Here is a 14,990-nt window from a genome sequence, read left to right on the forward strand (position 1 = left end):
GAGACATCGAATAGATTCAGGTCGCAAAATAATGAGCCGAGATACACATGACCACGTCCAACGCCCTGTCCCACCCCACGAGGATCATGAGCCGCGCCATCCTACGCAGTGATACCGATGGGAACGGGACCCCGCGGCCCAATGCTCCCTCCGATATTCGCCTGATGCATTGATCGTGGCCCCAGACTAACGGGGTAGTCCACGGCCGAATGGAACAGGCCGTAGTTGTCCCAAATCATAACGTCCCCCTCCTCCACGGGGGCGAGGAGGATGTACTCCGGTTTCAGGATGCGGTGCTGGATGCCGAGGACGAATTTACGGATCTCGGAGATGTCATCTACAACGCGGGGCTCCTCGTCGGGAGAGCTGCGCAGGTACAGTTTCCGAGCGCAGATGCCGTGGACGTGGAACGCTCGCTCGCCGGTCAGGGGGTTAACCCAGACCATTGGGTACTATGATGGCGTGGTCAGTCATGCGGACAATGATATGAGGTATACGAGGGAGATTATACCGTCTTCACTGATGCCGCGTCGTATTCTCCAAGTTCCTCCATGGTCAGACGCTCGCCACCTTCTGCAAGGCCGAGGCCGTTGCTGTTTCCCTTGCATCGCTCGATCCACTTGTATGGGTATGGTGCATATTCGACCCAGCTGTGGCTTGCGAGTGCTTGCTCCTCGGGTGACAACAGGCTGTATAGTTGTGACGTACTGAAGAAAGCTGTGCGCCCTGGAGGCGTCTTCATGGTGTATCCTGAGCCATCAGCCCATTCGACGGTAAGCTCAGGTCCTTGGGGAAGTTTCACACATCGCAGAGTGGTGAACCATGCTGGATCCTTGCCGTACAAGGGTGCATCAAGATGCCATCGGTGAAATCTTGTGATGCCTTTCTCAAAGTCTTCTAAAAGGGGAGGTATCGCGTGGAAGTCATTGCTGAGACCGCGTTCGATGGTCTGGTTCTTGACGCCAAAGTGATCATCACCTTGGAAGCCTTTGCCAATGAGACGCACGTTCTCAGCGCCCGGAATACCGACTACATCTCGCCCTTGCTGTTTCCATTGTCAGCTATGGATGGGTTGCAGAGGCACCGATGCTGCACCTACCGCAAGAATCCCTCCCTTTGCTTTGATATGAGCAAGATTGCCATGACTGTGGCCATCGGTGGCATTGGGATCTAGTCTCTTTACTAAATCCCACTGCTTCTTTGGATCGAGGTTGGATTGTCCTTTGACTAGGACGACCTTATGACGCCAGATGGCAGCCTTGAGGCGATCAACATCCTCGTCTAGTACCTGTCAGTTAAGACACGAAGTACTCGGGTACAGTACGTACGAGATATATCGTTTAGATCGATTCCTGTCACCGCCGCTCCGAACTATGGCATCTCAGCTGCGACCAGAAAATGTTATGATGAAGACATACGTTGTACTTCTCACCTGACTGGCGCTCGAGGGGAGTCGCCTTGAACTTTGAAGTCTCTTCTATACCCAAAGCCATGATGCTATTGAACGAGGTACGAATAGCGGGTATGTTGTTCTCTTGAGTGAGGACCTGCAAGACCGCGCGGCAAAGGCAAGTGAATGACCATTTAACTGTCAACTGCCACTCTGCATAACACAAGATCGGCCGCTTCCGACCGCAGCTTATCATGTCTGATCGATGCTGAAGCCACCGATTGAGGAGTATGCTGCAGCTTCTCCAACCTCAACCCCGACCTCCGATCAGCATCCCCGGCCGAGGCGTCGGCCGAAGTTAACGACCAAGCTGCGTATCGATACCAGCTTATTCTTACAGTCCCGATGCAAAGAGGATGATCAATAGAGTACGATTTGTGAGAAATGTCTACGAGCGTCATGGTCTGGGAAAGAATATTGGGAGAACAAGTCGGTTATAGAGATGAATTGCTGATGATACAACCTCAAGCCTTTTTGAACTTATCAAAAAGCTCATCCAAAGCACGAACACAGCCTTCCAAATCCTGCAAAATAAACTGATGCCCAACTCCCTCAAGAACATTCACCCAAGCGTTATCCCCAATCAACCCCTTGATTCCATATGACCTCTCCGGCGGAGATATCACATCTCCACTGCCAGCAAGGAGCAAAGTGGGCGCAGTAATGAGACTGTAATCAGGATCAATATGGTTCAGGCCAGCAATAGCCTCACAGGCCCTTGCATATCCTTCCGGGTCGCTTTTCATGACAGATGCGCGAACTGTATCGCGCATATTCAACGGCACTTCGACAGTCGATGGGAAGTTGGAAGCAGCAGCCATTTCCGCGGCTGCAGTGATTCCTTCTGCTCGGACTTTTGCGGCCATACCGAGCATTCTCTCGCGGGCTGCTGGGATGTTGGCGATTGATCTGCCGCTTCCAAGGAGTGCAAGACCGTGGATGTTCTCTGGATGACGGGCTGCGTACTGGGTTGCGATAATTCCCCCAAGACTGTGGCCGATCAGGATTATCGTCATCGGCGCTTCTTTAGCACCCGGTAGAGATGCCATGAGAGATTCCAGGTCGTCGACATAGCGGGTGATGCTGGGGACGGTGTCGGGGGAGGATAGGAAGGTCTTGCCGAAGCCCTCGAGGTCAACGCACACAATTCTATAGATTTCCGGTTGAAGATGAGGGACTAACGGTGTGAATGTCTCTGTCGACCCTCCAAGGCCGTGGATAAGGACAATCAAGGTCCCTTCAGGATTTCCGACCGTGGTGTAATGGGTCTTGGTCCCATTCGCCGTTTCGTGATAGCAAGACATGACAGCCATTGCGATTGTTATTTGCCTTGATGCTTCTGGTCAATCAGACTACTCTCAAATAAAGCAAAAACCTTTATCAAGAGTTAAAGAGACCTCGGCCGATCAGGAGTCAATCCCCTATCGATCGGAAGGCTCTATCACAGTCGGCCGACCGACAGCTGCAAAGTAGAACTATCTTTCACAAGGATAAAATGGGTTGCCCAGGTGCAGATAACGAAGAGAACAACAACCTTTACAATGGTGTTTGCCTCAGCAACTGAGACGTTGGCCGAACCGCCCAAGATCCTCACAGTGCGAGAGGTATACACCCCTCCCGAGTCCACCACAAGCAATGGCAGGATTGTACCAATTCAGCACGCAGAGGGGAGCAAAGCAGACTTTGGAGCAGAGGTCTATGGAGCCGACCTGAACAATTTTACCTCTGCTGATTTCGACCTTATTTCCGATGCCCTGCACAGGCATAAGCTGCTTGTTTTCAAAGAGCAGCCGGAGATGTTGACGCCACAGCAGCAGTACCGTCTGACCTCTTGGTATGATACCTCATCCAGTGAAAGCTCGCAGTGTCTGACAATGCATTAGTTTCGATCCAGACGAAAAGACAGGAGGATTCGCGCACGGCGCCGACCCAGTGCTGCTGTCTGAGAACGGAGTGACCATCTACGGTCTCCCCAACCGACCAGCCATCAATGCGCAACCTCAAGTACACATCTTGGGAAGGGGCGAGGTGCCTAAGAACCACTTCGACTTTCCTCTCGGCTTCAAGGTTAAAGGAATTGATCATGTCAACTTCCATATCCCTCCTCATCTTCCGCAAGAAGAGCGGGACAAGGGTGCTAGTCGCTTCTACCAGTGGCACTGGGATGGAGCGCTGTACAATATCCCTCCTCCAAGGGTCGGGTGTCTCCTTGCTGTTCAAACACCCAAAGGTCCTGATGTGACTGTTCACTGGGGTGATGGTACCGGTCGGACGATGGACATTGCTCCTGGAGCGACCGCGATGGTCGCAGGATCAAGGGCTCTGGAACTGCTTGACGACGAGACCAAGAAGATTGTCCTCAACAGCCGAATTGAGTACGCACCTCATGCCTTCAAGTGGATGTCGACTGCCCGCAGCTCACAGCTCGGTCACACCCTGGAGACGGAGGGAAAGGAAGTACCACTCAATGAACTGCCAGAATGGAGCGAGGACAAGATCTGCATCTATCCCATGGTGTGGACAAACCCCGTCACGGGCGAGAAGTCTCTTCAGGTGCATGGTCAGGGTGCATTCAAACTATATCTGAAAGATGGACCCAACGGCGAGGAAACTGTTATTACCGATTTGAAGGAGGTTAGGGCCTTTATGCACAAGTAAGTACATCTTTCATTTCGAGTGGCTGATGCTAATCGAATATCAGAATTATGAGCCCTGTTCTGTCGCCGGAGAACATCTACGCTCACCCTCACCAGGAGCAAGATGTGATTCTCTGGTACAACCGAGCTTTATGGCACAGTATTGTATGTTCTTGTCTTTTTAATGTCTTGATTAATACTAATCCCGACAATAGACCGAATTTCCAGAGTCGTATGGCCCTCGGACGATGCATCAGTGTAACATTGCGGCCTCGGATCATCCATCTGGCTAGATATATCTTTTGTATGTAGGAGAAAGTATACTCACAAACTTATCGGCTTCTAGTAGTAGACTGATAATTAGGACATTGAATGTAAACACATGCTTCAAGACTCTGCCTCCAAGGTCCGAGATGATTACATAGATAATGGGAGAAAGAACCGAAAGGGAATTGAAAGATGTAGTCCACTGGTAGCAAAAATACCAGAACTCGGACGGTAGGATTGAAAACAACATGTCCTCCTATAACAAACTAATAGATCGTACGGAATTACTCGCATAGACTATCCCAGGCAAGCGCTAGACATCCTTCGAACGCAACTTATCCGGAACAACCGCCTGCTCAACGACCGAAGCCTCATTATCGGAGTTACTACCACTCAAATGGTCAACAATAACACCCGGAACAACAGCAGGAATAAGAGTCTGTCGATCGGGCCAGAAGTGGTTGAGGGCAAAATACAGAGTTGCCGACAGACAGAACCCGTAGAGATAGTTTATCGAATAAAGATGCTGGAGACCGGTGTTGACGGAGACATTATTTGGCGTCACAGCATTAGCCAGGCCGGGGAGCAAGGGGACAATGACGACCAAGTTGCAGATGAGGGCTCGCCAGTTGGTTCCAAGCTAGTTGTTGTTAGCAACATAGTACAGTAAAAGACAAGAGTGGAGGACGTACCTGATAGTAGTAGATACCACGCGGGTCATACAGCGCTGGCACATCGTACTTGCGTCGCTTGATGATCCAGTAGTCACAGAAGAGGATACCAGCTATAGGAGCCATGAAGATGGCGTAGGCCCCCATGAAGCTGAGAAAAGTTGTGCCGTTTTTGATGATGATCCATGGACAAAGCGCCCATCCACCGAGTAGGAAACAGATGACCACGCCGCGTTTGATATTGATCCATTTGGGGAACATCGTTGTCAAGTCTAAGAACAGTATTAGCGAGAAATAAAGTATAGGGATAGTGGGCACTGTACCATTGGAGAATGATATGGAGTTTGCCGAGATATTGTTGCAGATTGTCGCCAGCAGCCAAAGAACAGAGCAGAAGAAGGCAGCTGCTCGTCCGCCTGGAGATCCTTGCCACTGGTCAATAATATCTAGTGGACTCCAGAGCACAGCCCCGTATACGTTCTGAGAGGCGCTCGCAGCAATTATACCGAAGAGGCCGGTGATGACTTTGAAGAATGGGATCATCGGAAGTTGCCATACAGGGCCTCCTGGTTTCTTGCTGAAGCGAGAGAAATCGGAGATATTAACTGCCAGTGTTGAGAATCCACCGGTGATGGAAGTCATGTTTGTGAGCCATAGCCATGCTCGCTCGGAGCCATGAACAGTAGCTGGCTTGCTGAACAGGTCGCTACCCCCACCAGCCTTGACGCTGATCCAAATGACCATTGCCAGGGCCATTGGAGGGACAAGGGCTGACTTGAAGATGAACATGTATTGGAGGCGATGCGTTGGGATGAACAAAAACGGAGTTTGAACGACGTGATAGATAAGGTACGAGATCATCCCCTGTGTCGTGATTGCTGCAGAAGCTGGAAGATGGTTCGGAAGATTCGTATAGCTGGGCCAGATGGCAGCAATAATCTCGTAATTTGTTAGGGCATTTGACAGAAAATGGGGATATCAGTCTTACCGGAGTCACGCATCTTCCCCCATACGAACTCTGTACGCCAAACCAGAACATGGCCAGAATTGCGCGAGAGGCAACACAAAAATACCCAAAGTAGGTACCATAACTCGCCCGGATAGCAACTGGAAATGGGATGTGCAAGTCCGCGCCGACTGCGCCGTTAAGCACTGCAAGTAATCAGCATCTGAGTCACAACTGATGTACGACAGGAGCCTACCGGTAGGGACAGCATTGCACAACGCCGCTACAAGAGTCAGCAGGATGGTATCTGTCGCCGACAGCCCAGAAGCAAAAGCTGAGCTTGCAGCGGACCAGGTTGAGATGGTGACTAGATCCGATAGCCAGTACTGCGTGAAGGTCCAGCCTGTCCAGGTCCATTTCTCCGGTGGGACAGGATCTTGGTCTTTGGGAGTATCTTAGCTACAGGACTTCAACGTGGATATTATGGAGTTAGAGAACATACCAGCATTACTCCACACATGCTCTGGGGCAATACTGCTGGACTGCTTAGGCAGAGCCCAATACCGACGACGAAGAAAGCGCATCTTGAGGCAATGAGAGGTTGGATGTCAGCGTGCACGTCTTGTGCTACTCTTAACTGGCTACCCCTCTATCTTTGCGTTTTGGAGTCTATCTGTTCCTCCTGATCCCTGTTATCTGCACCGGCCGATCCTCCGGCCGACTTGATAACCAGCAGAGATATACTCTCCAATCCTCGCCCGATCTCTGATAGCTGAGTCTTACCCCCGCATTCCGTGAGAATGAGGTCGTCAATCCAAAGAAAACGACTGGCCTGTGCCGAGTGTACGCGCAAAAAGATCAAGTGTGATAAGGTTGTCCCTTGTCGGAACTGCACGAGGAGGTAGGATCATCCCTTGCATTGCTGAGGCCTTCCTTCTGACGGCGAATAGAGGCGCTGCCTGTTATCGCCTTCCTGTAACCCCAACAACAGGACCCCCAACATTGGCGTCGGATGAGAATAAGACCAACGACCCTGCTTTCGAGAGGGATATTAGCGGTCGCATCCAGGAGCTGCAGGCGACTCTGAAGGCAGCCAGAGAAGGGAAACCCTCAACGCCAAATAACAACAATGACACCGCCTCTCTCTTTCAATCACCATCGCCAGCGCTGCTAAGCGCTCGTGGCAGTTCAGACCCAGGACAGTCCTCGCTGGCAAATGCCTCTTCTCGTAGTACTCGATCTTGTACCGACGCCACAGAGGTGGAAGATGCTGCGACTATACTGGAGTTTCTGGCCTGGGGCCGACGAAAAGGACAGTCCTTTGGGACCTCAGATACTGCACCCGCACAGTGTCCAGGAGATGTTGCATTTGATGATGGCCTCAATCACGAGGAAAGCTCACATTTGCGGCTGTCAGAAGACTCCTCGTCGCTTGCGATTGTCCAATTGCTCCTTCCTGAACCGCGCACTACACAGCAGATTGTGAGGTATCATTGCGACTGTCTTTTATGGTACCATGCCTCATTCCATTCCCTCGTCTTCCAGAACGAATTGAATATTTTTGTTCATCGTCATGGCGGACATCTTGATAGAGCCGGTGTCAACCTGCAGTGGGTTGCGCTGCTCTTTGCGATCCTAGCAGGGAGTATCACTTGTGCTCCTCCTGCTGTCGCATACTCCTGGGGATTTCGCAACCAAGAACGCTGTACAATAGCGCAACGATGGTTCAAAGCAGCTTTAGTGTGTTTGAATCGAGCAGACTACACCTCAAACCACTCGATCTACGCTGTTGAATGCATTGCGACCATGACAATAAGCGCCCATATGCTGGGCCACTCCAATAGCCACTCGGTGATGCTCGCGACAGCTGTACGAATCGCCCAGAGCCTGGGACTACATATGCTTGGGTCCGCGGCTGATGATAAACCCGACATGGCTATTCAAAGAGAGACCGGTCGACGTCTATGGACAGAGCTGTGCATCCAGGACTGGTTCTCGATCGCATTTTCCGAGAGCTACCTGATCCACCTTCTGGACTTCACTACAGACAAGCCAATAAACTGTAGAGATGATACAATGTCATTTCTAGCAGAGGAAGTCCCCACGAGCATAGGCTATCACCGGCTGTTGTATGATGTGGCGCGTTTGATGCCCCAGTTGCAGGACGACTTGGTGCAATCAAACACCCTCTACACCAAGTACGAGCACGTCCTGAAATACGACACTCAGATGAGGGCTCTTGCCAGTAAGCATGTGCCTTTATGGCTCAGGGATACTCCGATAGATCCCTCTTGGCCCTGCTATGTCCCTTGGGCAAGGCACTGCTTGACCATTAGCTCTGCCCATAAAATCATTATGATCCACCGCAAGTTTCTCTGGCCGAGCTTCACAAATCCAGCTTTTGCATTTACACGAAGAACTTGCATTGCCGCTTCCAAAACCATTATCCGAGAGTGCAAAAGGGTTTCGGAGGAGGAAGGGCCTACGTTGTGGATATATCACGCCTTCTCTGTGGCCGCCAGTGTATGCCCTCTTATCCTTATTGCTCTACGTTCGCTTACAATTTGTGAACAGATAATTCTCTGCTTAGATATTTTATTCCGCCCACCGTCGGATGCAGAAAATCAAAGCCATCGAGAGCTCATCCAGGACACTCTCGCAATATTGTTGCGCGGGGAGACCAGCATGATTGCCAAACGAGGAGTGACAATTCTACGACTTTTGTGCCGCGTAGAGCAAAGTAGAGGTTTGCCGCAAAAATCTCATGAAGCGATCCAGGAACAGCCTATGTGGCCAGACGAACAACGATATGCGTCTGATGTTCGCAAGCTGGTCCAGGCTGCCTACGACCGCGAGGCCACTGTCAACAACCACATCCATTCCCCTTACGCAGGAGAGCGAGGAAACGAGGCAACACATAACGGATTTGCTCCTAACTTTCCAGATATGACAACTGAATCAGTGGGTCAAGACTATCGACTAGACGTGCATGAGACTCTCGGCGATCTCTTGGGACCACAGTCACGCTTCGATGTACCAGATCCCTTGGAAGAGATCCTGTTTCTTGCGCAGAGCCGCAGTCAAAGGAATGGGTGATCGCATTGCATATGTTTAGATTAGACAATGAAGACTGCCTGAATTCTCTTGTTGTGACATTTTTGAGTGATCGCCTTGGGGCAGCTGGAATATATTCTGCTGGAACCCAAAACAAGTGACAATATTCGAGCGACCTATCCCCAAAGACACAGAACTCATGTATAACCAAGCTTCAATGAAATATTCCTAAGTCAATTCGCTCAGCCATTTCCCTGTATGCCGCGACGTTTGGATGCAATTGATCGCCCGAGTCAAACTCTGGCCTCAAGGTGTCTCCGACCCCAATGAACGCGGAAAAATCAACAGTGTGATCAAAGGGACTATAATTAGAAATCCAATCATTCACTCGCAATCTTGTTTTTTCGCGCATTGGGTCTGCATATTGGCTACCGCCGAACGGTGTGATTGTCGCTCCAATGGTGACCAAACCAGCGTCTTTACAGTCCGCAATGATTCGAGTATAAGCCTTTATCAAGTCGTTGAAGAGTTTTGCCTGGGTCGCATTGTCCGGATTCGATACGCCAATATCGTTGACACCCTCAAAGATCATAACGTATTTGACGCCATTCTGACCAAGGGCATCGCGATGATATCGTTGAAGCAAAGGGGGACCGAGTCCGCCTTGAAGCACAGCATTTCCTCCAGCTGCTTCATTGTTGACGGCGATTCTAGTCGAATGACTCTTTTGAAGCCGTTCTGCAAGAAAATCAGGCCATCTGGGTATGTTAGAAAGAATGAATATACTCAGGATTGGGGAACCTGCTTACCGGTTGTTCTGGTTATCATCACTACCCCGTCCGTCTGTGATACTGTCACCGAGTATCACCAGGCCGACAGTGTCTCTTGGGGCTAGTGTATCCACGGCACTGATGAAGTACCAATGCGTAGTATTTCCCCCCGCGACTGAAGGAGAATCGACTTTGTTTCCTGCTGTCACCCAAGATGTCGTCCGGCTGCCTGGGTGACCGGTGATATTAACCCCTGCCTGTCCATCCCTGGTGTAAAGCGTGATTGCAACATTTGTGAGAGGCTTCAGAGGAAAATGAATTAGATCGGTGTAGCGAGTTGCGTCGGGCATAATAATTGTACTGGCTTCGCCGCCGAACGTGAGATGTTGGATCGTCGAGGTATCTACTTCCCCAATTCCTGCACCTCCGTCTACCGGCAAAGCAACAGATGCTGCGGTTATGTGCAACTCCGTTTTGCCAAAGAGATTAGAAAGTTGTATACGGAAACGGTCACCTCCAATAGACACTCGGACGGTCTGTCGCAGAGTGGCATTTTGAAACTGATACTCTGCGTCCAGTCCACCCTACTTCCTTCAGCAATGTCCGTATTCTATCTTGGAGCAGTACTTACAAAAGGCTGTGGAGGAAGGTTAGAGCTCTCAACTTCTTGGGGCATCGCAGTCCATGTCGCTACCCAGTGCTTGTCATGATCCGGCTTTCTGATAACTGCACCAGTTGCTGCTGCTAGCACAGACACACAACAAACAAACCGAGTAAAGAATCTCATTCTGACGGCTGCTCACCACTCTTGTGAGCGGCAGTATGGGCCATTTTGGTGCCCTTTAAAAATCATATATGCAACACGGAGCACTTCCCCGCGCTCTTTTGATGATCGCCGTGGATATTACCCCAGACTGGCATACGAACAATAACCGTTATTTCAGGCTAAATCAGAGGGATAATCTCCAACTTGCAACTCACCCCGCACGAAAGACATGACGCAAGTGGGTTTGGATGAATATAGCCGGGACAATTTGTCCTCCAGTCCGAAAAGAATCCACAGACTCTGCCTTCATTGGGATACAATGGACCCATTACTTGGCGTCTGCGCACTGTCTCCATGTCATTTAAGCCCAAAGGCCCCATGACCGAGGCGGCGGTGTTGGAGATTGAGCATAGAACCGACTGACCTTCAAAAATGCGAATTGCCCTGCTTTTGTTCGCTTCCTTCGGCCTCACAACCGCAGAGGATGGCCTGGCTGGCTGGCTACGGTATGCGCCAGTTCCAGAAGCCAGCTCCTACCACGAAAATATACCCTCGCTCGTCGTTCCATTAAACGCAACTGAAGGGCTCCCGGTGTTTACTGCCGCCCGCGAGATAGTAGATGGTATCAATGGCATGTACAGCAAGTCTATCAATGTTGCTTCCGCCAGAACCCACGATGACGACCCAACAATAACAATCGGAACAATAAGCGCGTACACCAAAGAATGCGGGTGTCTTAGTGATCTGCCAGAGTTGATCGACGACGGGTATTACATTGGAATATTAGGCAGCGATGTTCTGATCCTGGGGCAGAATGAGCGTGGAGTACTGTACGGAGCCTTCCACTATCTCGAACGACTGGCCCAGGGCGACATACCGAGCACTTCCTTTGCATCGAACCCGCACGCTCCGATTAGATGGGTGAATCAGTGGGATAATCTGCAGGACGGAGGCACCCATGGAAGCGTTGAGAGGGGTTATGGCGGCGACTCGATATTTTTCTGGGATGGCAAAGTCCGCGACGACCTCACTCGCGCTGGCCAGTATGCTCGTCTACTGGCGTCTATCGGTCTAAATGCAGTCGTTGTCAACAACGTCAATGCGAACGAGACAATCATGACAGAAGAGAACATGGACGGTCTGGCTAAGATTGCGAATGAGTTTCGACCGTATGGAATCCAGCTCGGTCTGTCATTGAACTTTGCCTCGCCAGAATTGCTCGGCGACTTGGATACGTTTGACCCCTTGGACGAGGATGTGATTCAATGGTGGCAAGATGCTACCGATCGTCTGTACAAAAGAATCCCCGACATGGCTGGATACCTGGTCAAAGCCAACTCCGAAGGACAGCAAGGGCCCCTGACCTACAACCGCACCCTGGCCGATGGAGCAAACCTATTTGCTCATGCTCTACAGCCCCATGGTGGTATTATCATGTTCCGCGCCTTTGTCTACGATCATGAGAATCTCAACGAGACACTGGACTGGAAGGCCGACCGTGCGAATGCAGCTGTCGAGTTCTTCAACGGACTTGATACCGCGTTTGAGGACAATGTTGTCGTCCAGATCAAGAACGGTCCCATCGACTTTCAGGTCAGAGAACCAGTCTCGCCACTCTTTGCTCATCTGCAGACTACAGCCAGTGCCATTGAGCTCCAGGTAACTCAAGAGTATCTAGGGCAGCAGTGTCACTTGGTCTATCTTGCACCGATGTGGAAGGAAGTGCTAGACTTTGACCTTCGCGTTAACAGTGAAGCATCAGCTGTCAGCCAAATCATCAGTGGAAAACGATTTAGCAATACCCTTGGAGGGTCTGCCGGCGTTGTCAACGTCGGTCTCAACTCGACGTGGTTGGGGAGTCATCTAGCAATGACGAATCTTTATGCCTATGGAAAACTCGCCTGGGATCCGTCTGCGAACTCGGTGGAAATGCTCCAGGACTGGATCAGAATGACCTTTAGTCATGATCAAGAGGTCATTGACGTAGTGACCAAGATGTCCATGCAGTCGTGGCCGGCATATGAGGATTATTCGGGAAATTTGGGTATTCAGACCCTGACTGACATTCTCCTCGGTCATTACGGACCCAATCCAGGATCCCAAGATGGCAATCCCTGGGGTCAGTGGACACGCGCTGATGCAGACAGTATTGGAATGGATCGTACTGTGTGGAATGGCACTGAAAACGCAGGCCAGTACCCCGAGGAGGTTTATAAAATGTACGAAAATATCGAAACAACCCCTGACAATCTGCTGCTATGGTTTCACCACGTACCCTATACTCACGTCCTCAAGAGTGGCAAGACGGTGATTCAGCATTTTTACGATGCGCACTACAGAGGGAGTGCTGTGGCGCAGACGTTTGTATCGCTTTGGGAGAGTCTTAAAGACAAGATTGACCCGGAGAGATATGAGCATGTGCTGTTTCGTCTCGTCTACCAGGCCGGGCACTCACTCGTTTGGCGTGACTCAATTAATACATTCTACTTCAACAAGTCCAGTATCCCTGATGAGGCCGGTCGCGTTGGCAACCACCCTTACCGGATCGAGGCCGAGAATATGGAGCTAGAAGAGTATGAGCCCTACCTTGTCAGTCCGTTTGAAGCAGCGAGCGGATCTCACTGCATCGTGACATCGGACAATGCGACCGAGGGGACTGCCTGGGCGCGGCTCGGAGTGGAAACAGGCACATACAACATTGCAGTCAACTACTATGACCAAGCCATAGGAAACTCGACATGGAAATTATTCCTCGATGATGACATGGTGGGGGATTGGAAAGGCGATCTTGAATATACTATTGGACGGGCACCGTCACCTTATATCGATGGACAGACGGCGGCCAGAATTACGTTTAGAGATGTCCATGTTAAGGAGGGAAGCATTCTACGTATTGTTGGAACACCGGACGGAAAGGAGCCTGCTCCTGTCGACTATGTCTCTATTCTGCCGATGAATGTCGTCGATTGATTCGGTGGGCTGTTATGTAAATAGGCCCAGGAACGTGTACATACTATCAACAGGACTTGTGAAAGAAGCGAGAAGTAGCCATGACCTAACTCATCTGGAACTCTCTCTGGACGATAATTGACAGTCCCTTCTCACGCTCCGAGAAGGCCCTAGACACTAAGGTATCTTGATCTGACCGGCCATCCACACTCGGGGACGGGCTCGAACCGCAAGTAGTTGTCTCCATCCCCATTGCACTGACCACCGTATGTATAGGGTATGGATCACGAGGATGCTGGAAGATCTTCCGCCCGGGGTCTCTGGCGCTACTGCTGTCTGTGGAGCTGTAGGTTGTATATCGGGCCATAGAGCGGGTGAAAGGGAAGACGGGTTTCATAAATGGAATGCAGGCGAGCGTCACTCCGAGTGCTGGTTCAATAGTGCCCCAGATCAAGGCATCGGTGATGTTGAAAGTCAGGTCGTTGAAGTCGAGCAGGGAGAGAGAGACGAGACGCATAATTGTTGCAACGCAGACACTAGCAGCACTTGTCAGATGCAATGACTATTTGCCGGCAATTCTCGCGACTTACAAAAGACCAATGGCGAACACCGCAATCAATGGCAGCTTTTGCGATATGCGCATTTCCAGCTTCCAGAGATAGGGCATCGGCATCGTCAGCACCATGAGGTCAGTGACTAGATTGAGCGCCCCGGTGATTTGGTAAGAGACCACTTGATTCCCACAATGGCCACCTGGGATACTTTGGTCCCAAGTGTAGGCAAATGGCTGACAGAGAAGAAATCCGCCAAGTATCACAGCAAGGGCCCAGAGTATTATAAATGTTGCTGTCGCCTTTGCCATGAGAATAAAGTACGGGAACGAGAAGACACGGCAGTAGAAGGAGACAAGCGACAGCTTGACGCAGGAGTTTCCCACAGCCCAGAGGATCTGAATAGCGACGAGCTCCTTCATAAATAAAATGACCGGGCCTGTCCCATGCTCCTGGATGACCTCGATCATGTGGTAGCCAACGCCGCAGTTCAGCACGCCTATATATCCTGTCAGCTCGTTATGCACACTAAACAGTTTGTACATACAAGAAATGTCCACCGATGCAAATGCGACCACATTAGCCTTACCATGTATTAGCTTGTCAAATCACCAGGAGACCGAGGAGAGACCTTACCAGACCACCCATAATCAGATAGTCACTCATGTCTAATGGAACACCCTTGAGGCGGCGCCCGTAGACTCGCAATGCCACAGCAACACATGGTAGAACGATAAAGACAGCAGAGACGCCTAATATTGACTTTTGAGCGTTGTTTACCACGGGAAGTACGACCATTGTGGCTGCATCAGAGTTTGATAGTGTAGAAGGAGGCAGGTTGGGGATTTGGAAGACATCTTGAGTCGACATCGCAAGAGACATCATTTGTCTAAGCTGGTATAGGGGCGCTGGTACCTTGTCAAGATAAGA

The 14,990-nt window shown here is 50.7% G+C and overlaps 8 protein-coding genes across 8 annotated transcripts; 3 read left to right on the forward strand and 5 right to left on the reverse strand.

Annotated features, from left to right (window-relative positions):
- Positions 1-101: 101 nt before the first annotated feature.
- BDV14DRAFT_202573 (TauD/TfdA dioxygenase family protein) lies at positions 102-1,493 on the reverse strand (the record flags this gene model as incomplete). Its single annotated transcript, XM_073774070.1, has 5 exons — positions 102-452; positions 512-1,045; positions 1,100-1,281; positions 1,329-1,371; positions 1,419-1,493. 5 exons carry the CDS (start codon positions 1,491-1,493, stop codon positions 102-104), a joined length of 1,185 nt encoding a protein of 394 aa, XP_073625717.1.
- Positions 1,494-1,914: 421 nt separating this feature from the next.
- On the reverse strand, positions 1,915-2,763 carry BDV14DRAFT_202574 (alpha/beta fold hydrolase; the record flags this gene model as incomplete). The annotated part of the gene is made up of 1 exon (XM_073774071.1): positions 1,915-2,763. One exon carries the CDS (start codon positions 2,761-2,763, stop codon positions 1,915-1,917), a length of 849 nt encoding a protein of 282 aa, XP_073625718.1.
- Positions 2,764-2,991: 228 nt separating this feature from the next.
- BDV14DRAFT_210401 (TauD/TfdA dioxygenase family protein) lies at positions 2,992-4,471 on the forward strand (the record flags this gene model as incomplete). Its single annotated transcript, XM_073775883.1, has 5 exons — positions 2,992-3,316; positions 3,405-3,478; positions 3,518-4,104; positions 4,152-4,251; positions 4,302-4,471. The coding sequence occupies 5 exons, from the start codon at positions 2,992-2,994 to the stop codon at positions 4,377-4,379; spliced, it is 1,164 nt and encodes a 387-aa protein (XP_073625719.1). The 3' UTR covers positions 4,380-4,471.
- Positions 4,472-4,666: 195 nt separating this feature from the next.
- BDV14DRAFT_202577 (nucleobase cation symporter-1 family protein) lies at positions 4,667-6,554 on the reverse strand (the record flags this gene model as incomplete). Its single annotated transcript, XM_073774072.1, has 6 exons — positions 4,667-4,993; positions 5,046-5,296; positions 5,348-5,963; positions 6,013-6,176; positions 6,227-6,412; positions 6,473-6,554. The coding sequence occupies 6 exons, from the start codon at positions 6,552-6,554 to the stop codon at positions 4,667-4,669; spliced, it is 1,626 nt and encodes a 541-aa protein (XP_073625720.1).
- A 216-nt stretch (positions 6,555-6,770) lies between these two features.
- BDV14DRAFT_210403 (Zn(II)2Cys6 transcription factor) lies at positions 6,771-9,066 on the forward strand (the record flags this gene model as incomplete). The annotated part of the gene is made up of 3 exons (XM_073775884.1): positions 6,771-6,871; positions 6,921-8,493; positions 8,545-9,066. 3 exons carry the CDS (start codon positions 6,771-6,773, stop codon positions 9,064-9,066), a joined length of 2,196 nt encoding a protein of 731 aa, XP_073625721.1.
- Positions 9,067-9,238: 172 nt separating this feature from the next.
- Positions 9,239-10,581, reverse strand: BDV14DRAFT_191414 (SGNH/GDSL hydrolase family protein; the record flags this gene model as incomplete). The annotated part of the gene is made up of 3 exons (XM_073771492.1): positions 9,239-9,782; positions 9,834-10,378; positions 10,426-10,581. 3 exons carry the CDS (start codon positions 10,579-10,581, stop codon positions 9,239-9,241), a joined length of 1,245 nt encoding a protein of 414 aa, XP_073625722.1.
- A 411-nt stretch (positions 10,582-10,992) lies between these two features.
- Positions 10,993-13,652, forward strand: aguA (alpha-glucuronidase; the record flags this gene model as incomplete). Its single annotated transcript, XM_073775885.1, has 1 exon — positions 10,993-13,652. One exon carries the CDS (start codon positions 10,993-10,995, stop codon positions 13,528-13,530), a length of 2,538 nt encoding a protein of 845 aa, XP_073625723.1. The 3' UTR covers positions 13,531-13,652.
- On the reverse strand, positions 13,616-14,858 carry BDV14DRAFT_191416 (uncharacterized protein; the record flags this gene model as incomplete). Its single annotated transcript, XM_073771493.1, has 3 exons — positions 13,616-14,045; positions 14,100-14,559; positions 14,681-14,858. The coding sequence occupies 3 exons, from the start codon at positions 14,856-14,858 to the stop codon at positions 13,616-13,618; spliced, it is 1,068 nt and encodes a 355-aa protein (XP_073625724.1).
- Positions 14,859-14,990: the final 132 nt, after the last annotated feature.

Source organism: Aspergillus stella-maris (assembly GCF_047715825.1).
Source record: "Aspergillus stella-maris strain CBS 113639 unplaced genomic scaffold BDV14scaffold_48, whole genome shotgun sequence".
NCBI lineage: Eukaryota > Fungi > Ascomycota > Eurotiomycetes > Eurotiales > Aspergillaceae > Aspergillus > Aspergillus stella-maris.